This window comes from Manacus vitellinus, unplaced genomic scaffold (assembly GCF_001715985.3).
Source record: "Manacus vitellinus isolate BGI_N305 unplaced genomic scaffold, ASM171598v3 scaffold_86_pilon, whole genome shotgun sequence".
Classification (NCBI taxonomy): domain Eukaryota; kingdom Metazoa; phylum Chordata; class Aves; order Passeriformes; family Pipridae; genus Manacus; species Manacus vitellinus.
This window is the reverse complement of record NW_021940851.1, coordinates 1,775,243-1,786,187: the sequence shown is the minus strand read 5'-3', so window position 1 is coordinate 1,786,187 and position 10,945 is coordinate 1,775,243. Positions and strand designations below refer to the sequence as shown.

The following is a 10,945-nucleotide window of genomic DNA, read 5'->3' as shown; positions in this document are numbered from 1 at the left end:
TTTTATTTTTCCTCAGATTTATTTTTTTTTCAGACAGCCCTGTGGACAGGTAGGAATTCCCTCCTGTGTCCGTGGCAGTGTGAGGAGTCCAGACAACACACTCCAGGGGTTGGATGTTGTACAGACCCCACTCAAGGCATGAGACTTCTATTATTTATTCATTTTTTTCTGGGAGAGAGAGTTAATATTTTCCCTGCAGGTATTGAGCCTGATAATCTGGACATGTTTCTTCCAAGCAAGAGAGTTGTTCAGTAGGAGAAATGCTCCAGGTAGGGGTTGAAATGCTCCAGGTAGGGGTTGAAATGCTCCTCGTTGAAGAAGGTGGAGAGGGAAAATGTTGTTTCCAGGAGAACTATTTTGAAGTCTGGGAACACAGTTAAATATTGAATTTGCTCAATATTGGTGCTACTGTGTGATACCTGGGCTTCTGCATCCTCAAATTAACCCTGAAAACACTGGGACTGATGAAGGAAAAAAGGGAAAAACTGAGAAACTTCCCATCTAACGAGAAGACAACTGAGCTGAGAACAAATAGTTGCTTTAGGGCTGGAGCAGTTTGATCCTGGCATGTTTTAAACCCCTGTTTTATTAGAAAAGCACTGTGGAGAAAGTTTTCTTTTGAAACAATCCTACCAATTTCTCCTCAAAATCCCACCCTGGGTCTGCTTCACATTATCTGATGCCTCTCCAGGGAATTGCTTGGGAGTTGTTTTTTGGGGGTTTTTTTTTGCCTTAAAGAAGAGGAGAAACATGTGAATTGTTTCCCCAGAGCTGCAGCCTCTATCTCCAGACGAGAGGGAAGCACATTGTTTTGTGCCTTTGATATGATCCAGCCAGAAAACAGCCTTAGGGGAGAAAAAAAAAAAACTTCCCAGTCCTTGGCAGCAGGGCTGTCTTTCTGTCTCTCTCTCTTTTTTTTTTTTATTTTTTTTATTTTCCCTGTCAGTGCCACAGTGTTCAGTGTTCTAATAACTCCAGATTAAACTCACATGGGGCATCTCCAAAGTCCTTTGTAAGACTGGAGGTCAAAACTTGCTGAAAGTTCAGAGGGACGAGTCTCATTTTCCTAATGAACACCAAAAAAAAAAAATAAAAAAATAAAAAAAAGTTCCAGAGTTATTTTGGAATTAGGTCTAAGAAACTGGTACAAGAAGCTACTTCAGGGCTGTAATTTCGTGGCAGTGCAGCCAATTTGTAGCGGCTGCTGAAAACTTTCCACCTTTCTGAGCTGAACCCTGTGAAATTCAGGTCACCAGGGTGATGGGGGGGGTCTCTGTGGTCTCCATCGGTGGCCTGGCTGTTCCTGCCCATGGAAAAGGCTCATGGAAGTTCACAGGTTGTTTCTTTTGGTTAGACCTGAGCCCTTTGAAGTGTCTTTAATTGAGGGATGTCACAGTTTATTGGAGGGCAGCAGCATCTTAATACCGACACACACTTGGAGTCTCAGAATTCCAGGATGGTTTGGGTTGGGAAGGACCTTGAAGATCCTCTCATTCCACCCTCTGCCATGGGCAGGGACACCTTCCACCAGCCCAGGTTGCTGCAAGCCCCGTCCAACCTGGCCTTGGACACTTCCAGGGATGGGGCAGCACATCTTGTATCAAGTAAAACAAGTTTTAGCAATTATATTTGTGATTTCTTCAGTATTCCTGTGCAAGGTGCTTTTGGAAGGTCAGTGCTGAACCTCCAGGGAAGGTGGTGGGAGGTGAACTCAACTTCAAGTCGAACATTTCTCAGTGATGGAGCAGGACAACAGAAGAGGGAAAACACCATTTATTACTATTTCTTTATCTTGCTGTTCTTTCCGTTTTCTCTGTAGTAATTTTTATGGTGTCTGAGTGAAGTCTCTTCTTCCCCTTTCCTTAAATATTTATAGTTTTGGTCTAAACATAAGGTAGTTGAGAATTTAGCTGAATGTAGTAGAAGACACAACACTATTCAAGTGCTTAAAGCCAAGAATAGGCCGTCAGGCTCGTGTCTGGTTGCGTCATCTGACGTGGAGTGTTTATAATTTTGGGTTGGATTAAGCTAATAGAGCATTTAACTACTACTGGATTTGGGGGGGGGATAACTGGGAATTCTTCTATGGAAGAATTTAAAATACATCTGTGGCTTGAGGCTTATGAGAAATGATAAATTGAGCTCACTGCTGTGACCAGTCCTTTTTGTGCCACGTCTCCATGTTCTCTCATTACTGGCTGTAACTCCAGGAATATCCCTATTCCTGTAGGTTTGTGGTGGGGACCCTTATTATATTTTTATTATCTATATTTTCATTATATATTCTTATTATGTATTTTTTATTAAATATGTTATGATCTGGTTTAGTATATATTTTATTATATTAAAATGTTATTACAATATATCAAAATTATTATATTACAATATATCAAACATATTTTATCTATTTTAGTATATATTTTATTATATATTTTTAATATGTTGTTATCGATTTTATTATATATAATATATTTTCATTGAATATTTTATTAAATATTTTTTGAAGTATATATTTTGAAAGCATATATTTTGTTATTATATATTTTTTTGGATTCTGGACTCCTCTTGAAAACCAGCCAGATCATACAAAGAACACGATTGTGAATCTCTCCTTGAGGCTGAAATTGTGGTTTTCTGGAATCTACTTTTAAAATACATGAGAAATGCCCATTTTTCCATCAGCACCATCGATTCCTTCAACACAAAGGGGCAAAGGGTGTGTTTTCAACCTTAACTCTCTTGGAATTTGCAGTGGTTTTATTTACTCTTTAAACACAAGGAATATGTTACGGGGATGCTAAACAAGAAACCAGCCAAATATTAGAATCTGTTATCTGGCTGTTTGTATTAATCATTAATTAATAGGGACATTCAGCCCAGTGCCAGAGCAATCCTGCCAGTGCAGTGGAAGGGGGAACACCTGGAGACTTGTGACACTGGTGGATCTTGTGGTCAGGAATAATATCCAGGGATTTGGAGGTTTTTTTGTGTGTACATTATAATTACCAATGGGTGGGAAAGAGGACTGGACTCAGACCCTGTTCCTTGTTCGCTGGAATAATCTTGACTCCTCGAGGTTTGTTGTTCTGATCTTTAGGCTAAACCTGATCTTTGCTTTGGTCTCCCTTTCCGTTCCTCTGCCTGGTGTAGGAAATGGAAGGATCCCACATCCAGCACTCCCCAAACCCATCCAAAAGGCTTGGGTTGGGAAATGAGGCCCTGGCACAGGTTGCCCAGAGAAGCCGTGGCTGCCCCTGGACCCCTGGAAGTGTCCAAGGCCAGGTTGGAGCAACCTGGGCTAGTGGAAGGTGTTGGGTTGGAACTGGATGGGCTTTAAGATCCCTTCCAACCCAAACCATTCCATGATTCCGTGATACCTCCTAAGGGATAAACAGGAGAGGGGAGCATCCCATGTCCAGGACAGAGGTCAGAGCCTTCAGTGTCCTTCAGTGCCCCTTCCTGTCCCAACTCTTCCAGCTCTGCCAGCAAGTCTTTATTATTAGTTCTAAAACAATGAATTTTGTTCCCTGACGTTCTCTGGGATAATGTCAGGTGGGATTTGGGTCTCAGGGAGAGAGGAGCAGGGGATGCCTTGTCTCCATACCTTCTCCCTGGGATGGTGGTGAACCTTTCCATGGCTGGATGCAAATGGATGCTGGGAGCATCCAACTGCTACCAAAATCCATCCAGTGTTCCCTCCTGTGCCTGGGGTGCTCCCAAAAAATCCAAAGTCACAATTCCAACAGAACTACCTGAAGTGGGATGTCAGGCAGAGTTTCGCTTCTGCCACTTGCTTGAACAGGACTTTCTCTTCCCTTGGATCCCGTGGGATATGTAGGAAGAAGTTTCCAAGTGAAATGTAACCCTGTGATTATGTGTACCCCAAAACTCACCTCCAACCTGTGGAGTAACCTTGATTCTCCAGCTGATTTTAAATTTCTGTTGTTTTTTGACAGTTTTGTGATTTCACTTCGATTTATTTATTTATTTATTTATTTATTTTAGCTCTAGCAGCCACTGCATCCATGTGGTGCCAGGATCTTGTCAGGATTTGTGGGATGCAGTGCTAGAGCCATACAGGGAATGACTGGCTCCGTAGAGGTTGTTATTTGTTGGGTTTATTTTCATTTCATTTTCCTAAGATTACTTGAAAGAGGAAGACTTGAAAGTGACTTGTGAGACACTGAAGTAACACGAAATAAAATGTATTTGTGTTCCTTGCCTCGCTCTGGGGAATCTGGGCCCTGCAATCCTCCCGAATTGCTGCGTCTCCGAAGGTACTCGTAACCCCCGAAGCTGCCCTGCGAAAGGCTCTGCTGCTTGGTTCTGCCAGTATTGAATGATGTCTGTTATGGAATTGCATAAATGCAGCAGGAATTGTAAAGGGGGAAAAATCTGTGGTGTTCGGTCATTGTTTTACTACACTTCAAATTTTTTCTCATTACTTCATGAAATTCCTCTCTAATTCAATCTTTGTCTTTTGTCTTTGCTGCCTTGCAGGGTTGGTACAGTAGGCCTCACTAAACTTAGCTGCAACTAAGAATTTCTCCTACATCAACTGAGTTAAGGCTGATGCTCTTGTGGAATGTGGATTAAAAGTGCGTGCTAAGTTCCAAATTCCCAGTTGAGAAGCGGAGAAAGTAAATGTACCACTGCCACCAGCATCAGGACAGCAAACCAAGGGACAAAGAATTTGAGCCGCGGTGTTGCTCTTTGTTAACTGGCTCACGTGGTGCTTAAGAGACGTTGGCTGGGGGGCGAGAAGTGGACGCCAGCCGGTTACAAACATGAGGGCCGCCCTGGAGACGGCAGACATTGCCATTGTGGCCCTGTACTTCGTGCTGGTCATGTGCATAGGTTTCTTTGCCATGTGGAAGTACAATCGGAGCACCGTGAGCGGCTACTTTTTGGCAGGGCGTTCTATGACCTGGGTAGCGATCGGTGCCTCTTTGTTTGTGAGCAATATTGGAAGTGAACATTTCATTGGGCTCGCAGGATCCGGAGCGGCGAGCGGATTTGCCGTGGGCGCGTGGGAGTTCAACGCCTTAATGCTTTTGCAGCTTTTGGGATGGGTCTTCGTCCCCGTCTACATCCGGTCGGGAGTGTACACCATGCCCGAATACTTGTCCAAGCGTTTCGGAGGGCATAGGATTCAAATCTATTTTGCAGCGTTGTCTCTAATTCTTTATATCTTCACCAAACTCTCGGTTGACTTGTATTCGGGGGCGCTTTTTATCCAAGAGTCGCTAGGTTGGAACCTCTATCTGTCGGTTATCCTGCTTATCGGAATGACGGCGCTCTTGACTGTGACCGGAGGGCTGGTGGCCGTCATCTACACAGACACCCTTCAGGCCCTGCTTATGATTATCGGTGCCCTCACGCTCATGATCATAAGCATCACGGAGGTCGGTGGGTTTGAAGAAGTTAAGAGGAGGTACATGCTGGCGACGCCGAACATCACGTCCATCCTGTTAACCTACAACATTTCCAACACCAACTCCTGCAACGTCGACCCCAAGCCCGACGCTCTTAAAATGCTGCGCGAGCCGACGGACGAAGACATTCCCTGGCCCGGATTCCTGCTGGGACAGACCCCGGCTTCCGTCTGGTACTGGTGTGCCGACCAAGTCATAGTCCAGAGAGTCTTAGCCGCGAAAAACATCGCTCATGCCAAAGGCTCCACCCTGATGGCGGGTTTCCTAAAGCTGCTGCCCATGTTCATCATCGTCGTGCCGGGCATGATCTCCCGCATCCTGTTCGCGGATGACATCGCCTGCATCAATCCCGAGCACTGCTTCCAGGTCTGCGGGAGCAGGGCCGGCTGCTCCAACATCGCCTACCCGCGGCTGGTGATGAAGCTGGTGCCGGTGGGGCTGCGGGGCCTCATGATGGCCGTGATGATTGCCGCGCTCATGAGCGACCTGGACTCCATCTTCAACAGCGCCAGCACCATCTTCACGCTCGACGTCTACAAGCTCATCCGGAAGAGCGCGACGTCCCGGGAGCTCATGATCGTCGGGAGGGTCTTCGTGGCGTTCATGGTGGTGATCAGCATCGCCTGGGTGCCCATCATCGTGGAGATGCAAGGCGGGCAGATGTACCTGTACATCCAGGAGGTCGCGGACTACCTGACCCCGCCGGTGGCCGCCCTGTTCCTCATGGGGATCTTTTGGAAGCGCTGCAACGAGCAGGGGGCCTTCTACGGCGGCATGGCCGGGTTCGTGCTCGGCGCCGTCCGGTTGATACTGGCGTTTATTTACCGTGCTCCGGAGTGTGACCAGCCGGACACGAGGCCGGGCTTCATCAAAAACATCCATTACATGTATGTGGCCACGGCTCTGTTCTGGATCACCGGGATCGTGACCTTCGTGGTCAGCCTCCTGACCCCTCCGCCCACGAAGGAGCAGGTCCGGACCACCACCTTCTGGGCCGTGAAGAACAGGAGCGTCAAGGAGACGGCGGCCAAGGGGGAGCTCTACAAGGCGCAGGAGAAGAGCATCCTCAAGTGCAACGAGAACGCCAACCACATCATTCCCAACGGCAAATCCGAGGAGAACCTGAAAAACCTCAAGCCGGAGGACATCAACCTCCTGGTGACCTGCAGAGACGACAGCAACCCGGTGATCTCGGTGAGCCACTCCGAAGTCGAGACGCCGGTGGATTGTTACTCCAACGGCCAGGCGGCTCTGATGGGCGAGAAGAAGCACGAGGAGGAGGCTGAGGACCCAGAGAGACATTTGAAATTCATAGATTGGTTCTGTGGCTTTAAAAGTAAAACCATGACCAAGAGAGCTGTTCGGGAGGTCGAGGAAGAGACTGTTTGTTTACAAATGCTGGAAGAGACTCCAAAAGTTAAACTATTACTAAATACTGGACTGGTCTGTGTGTGTTCGCTTGGAATATTCATGTTTGTCTACTTCTCTTTGTGAGTGAATAGTGAACTTTTAAGGGTATGGCTGAACATACAGAAGTTGATACAGGTCTCTGGAGATTGGTTTTCTTTTTCCTGGTTTTTTTTTTGTTGTTTTTTTTTTGAATTTCAAACAACATAACCACAACCCAGGCATTGTTTACGCTATAATTGTAAGATCAACTCAGCTTTAGCCTATTTCCAGACCATTTGAGACGTGTTGTCCTCTCTCTGCTCAAAGCAGAACCTGTCCTGTGGTGGCTTTTTTTCTTTTTTCCCTTTTGTGGTTTTCTTTTTTTTTTGTGTGTGTTGTTTGGTTTTTTTTTTCTTGTTCCATTTGCAGTACTAACCTTTTGTTTTTATGTGTATAAATATACCAAAGGCAGGCAGGTGGCTGTGTTTGAAGTCAGGCAGTTCCAGCTCAGTCAGCATTAAGATAACGAGTAATCATTTACCAGTGTGGAAAATCTAAATGATCAAAGCTGTGTCAAAAGGTTTTTAAATGTAGAGCTGCGATGCACATCCTGTAAAATAACTGTATTCCCTTGGCCAACTTAGCACTTCTTAATTTTGCTCACCGCTTTCAGTTGTTTTTATTTTACTTTTTTTAATTCAATTTCTCTTATAGCAACAACAGGGAGTTATTTTGTCTCATTTTATAGCACTTAAAACATGATAGTTGTTAGTAGCTTTCTGTTTTTATTTTTTTCTTTGTACGAGAAGTTTTGACTTTTGATTTATTTTTTTTTAATCCACTGTAAATTCCAGTACTGAAAAATCGCTGTATTTGAAGGGGAAAAAAAAAAAAGAGGGGAAAAAAAGAAACAACGAACCAAAATGAAAAAAAAAGCCTGGACATGACAAACTGTCACTGGAGCAGAAGGAAAAAGAAATAATCTTTATTTGGGTTTTGTATTCAGCAGGGTGGGAAGGGATCTCTGGAGATCATCCAGTCCATCCACCTGCCAAGGCAGGTGACATGGGAATGTGTCCAGGTGGGTTTGGAATGTCTCCAGAGGGAGAAACTCCGCTCCCTCCCTGGGCAGCTGTTCCTGTGCTCTGCCACCCTCCAGGGAAAGATGTTTTTCCTCATGTTGAGGTGAAACTGGTGTTTTAGTTTATGGCCATAAGGCCAAGAAGGTAATTTCAGCCTCTTCAGTCTCTGCACCTTCAGGACACAGCATTAGGCTCTTTATAGGGAAAAAAAATCTGTTTGTATGTTCTGCCACTTGGGAAGAAGAGAAATGTGAGGCTTTGTGTGTTGTCAGTTTGTTTTCCACGCTGGGAAGGGCCTGTTTTCCTGTGCTGTGGATGTCTGGAAGGAGTCTGTCCCCAGCCCTGCTGCTGCTGCTGCAGGTGGAGTCTGCGAGGGGAGAAAAAAGGAAGGGGGAGTGGGGGGGAGAGGTGAAAGTGCTCCTTATTTTCCAGAGTCCTCTTGCCTCATGTCTTCTCCCATTTCCCCTTTCACCCTGTCAAGCCTCCTTTTTCTTATTTTTTTGTGAGGAATCCCAGAATGATTGAGGTTGGAAAAGACCTTGGAGCTTGAGTCCAACCCATGACCCAGCCCGACCAGAGCACTGAGTGCCACATCCAGCCTTTCCTTCAACACCTCCAGGGATGGTGATTCCACCTCCCTGGCCAGCCCAGTCCAATGTCTAGTGGCCTTTTCTGGGAAGAAATTCCTCCTAATTCTTCCAGCCTAAAGCTCCCTCCTCCAAACAGCTCCCCAGGGATTCCACATCAGGAGATAAGGAACGTGTGCCACCATGATCTGTGTCAGGAATCCAGGTCTGTCCTCGTGGTTCTTCAGAAAAGTTCATTTCTCCCAGACAATTAGTAGGTCTCCAGCTGCTGAGGATCTTTCCTGTTGAAGGATAAATCCTGAGGCAGGGATGAGCAATTCCCAGGTGTGCAGCACGTGGAGCTCAGCAGACCTAGAGGCGGCAGAGCTCAGTCCACATCCCTGTTTTTGGGTGCAGAGCTGACAGTGTGTGGCTGCCCTTCCAGTATTAAACCCCCTCCCAACTCCAGGACAGGGTGGTCATATCCAGGCTTTCCATGGAAATAATTCCTCCAGTTGTCTTTGCTCCCGAGCTCGTTCAGGGCTTGGGAGAGAACAAACTGGCTGGGCCAGAAATGGTCTGAGGGACCATCTGAGTGTTCAACAAAATCAGTTCCAGGGTCCAGCGACATTTCCTTGGCACGGAAACGAGAACCAATTCCTGAGAAATCCGTCTGTAGAGATGAAATTGGGGTCAATCCTGCCTTTGAGTGCTGGAGGAGGTTTCCTTTCCAGCCCAGTGGTGCCGTAACCCGTCCACATTTAGCAGATCACAGATCTGTTTGCAGGTGAAATGGTTCCACTTCCATTTTTGTGGGTGGTTTCTTTCCTGTTAGTTTTGGTGGTGTTTTTGTATCGATCGAGTCTCATTCATTCCGAAACTCCAAACAGAGGCTGAGATGCCCCACTTTCCTCCACTTGCTTTCGTTGTTGCTGCTGGGAAGTCGACTGCTCTGGGGTGGAGGAGTTGGAATGTTGTTGCAACCTGTGTAGAAAGAGTCATCACCCCCGGTCGTGGTGTCGGTACCAATGTGACAGAACACATCTTCTTACCGTTTTATGTGGCTGGTTTCGTTCAGAAAATGGTTTCAAATCCTTTTTAATGGCCAGAATTAAAAAGGGTGCGTGAATTAATGGCATCTCAAATCACTTCAGTAGTGGGCTGAGCTGGGAAGGATGAGGAGATGCACAAAGCACCTGGATTTTTTTTTTTTTGTCCAGAGGACAGAACGTTGGGCAACGTTCGATCTCGTAGCAGGGATGGAAAAACAACAACTCGTGGAGGGTAAAGATCATCTCAGTCCAACAACCTCTTCTTGAAAAGGCTGGGATCTGGCTAAAAAAATGCCTCCTTTGGCACAGGGAAACAGCCTCATGTGCCAGGCACTGTCCCTTAGGAACTTGGCGCGTGTTTTTAGGAGCGGCCGGTGCTTGGCTTTTCCAGGCCGCTCCTCTTTGCTCTCAGTATTAACAAATGCTTTGCCACAACCTGTTAAGCCAGGTTTGCTCAGGGACCCTTTGGCTTGGCTGCCATCGCCTCACCTGTGCTTGCTTTTTTTTTCCCAGGGTGCCTTAAAAAGGTTGGGAAGTTGAAGGCGCGGCTTTTCCGGCCACCCGAGGAGGGGCTTTGCTTCCAGTGGCTTTTCCCTGCTCGTTTGAACTCCTCTTTGCCTTCCCCAAATAATTTAAAGAGGACACCCCAAGGGGTTGTTGATTCCCAGGTGTCCCCTTCACTGTAACTACAACCCATGGAGGAATCACCCTTGGAGGGTGGAAGGGAGTCAAGTCCCTCCCAAATGTGGAGCCTGAGATGCTCCATCTCCCGGTTCCAATATTCCCACTTCCCAAACCAATGAGTTGCCACATTAATCACAGTGATAATTGGCAGGCAGCCTATTTATTACTTAATAAATTAATACTCTGCATCCCCCCCCCCCTTTGGACCTGTTATTGTGAAGAAGCTTTTAAGCAAATTATTTCTCCGGGTTTTTTTTTTTCACATTTAAAAATGTGGTTTTATTTCTGTTTTCGTGGCATAGAGGTCATAGAACTTGCTGGTGTTCTTTGCTGCAGATAACCACTTAAAAAAAGGCCTTTGTTATAAAAAAATAGATATATTTATAAGGCTTCAAGCAAGCTGCCTTTTGGTACCTCACCCTGTGTTATGGACCTTGGGAGAAGTTGCTTGAGGATTTTTTTATAGCGTAAACATGCCTTTGCTAGTCATGGAAGGTGTTGAGGAATTTTGGTTGAAACACCGATTTTTTGGGGGCTGGTAAAATTCCAAAGCGTTTCCCAGAATGGACAATCAGTTCCATAAATTTTGTGGCCTCCTCCTCCTCCTCCTTGGTGGGACTGGTTGGTGGTGCAGGAGGAGATCCAGGAGGACCTTTGCTTTTATCGTGGTTTATTTATTGCCTTGAGCTGAGAATGACAGGCTGGAAAAACTGATTTTTGGAATGACAGCTTTTTTT

The 10,945-nt window shown here is 46.0% G+C and overlaps 2 protein-coding genes across 2 annotated transcripts in view; both read left to right on the top strand.

Annotated features, from left to right (window-relative positions):
* Positions 1–7,765, top strand: part of SLC5A3 (solute carrier family 5 member 3) — a 17,845-nt gene extending 10,080 nt beyond the window's left edge. Inside the window, exon 2 of the mRNA XM_029964943.1 lies at positions 4,501–7,765. Within this exon, the coding sequence (XP_029820803.1) occupies positions 4,788–6,929 (2,142 nt within the window). The 5' untranslated portion in view covers positions 4,501–4,787 and the 3' untranslated portion in view covers positions 6,930–7,765. The remainder of the gene's footprint in view (positions 1–4,500) is intronic.
* Positions 1–10,945, top strand: part of MRPS6 (mitochondrial ribosomal protein S6) — a 68,882-nt gene that overhangs the window by 26,886 nt on the left and 31,051 nt on the right. The window lies entirely within an intron of this gene.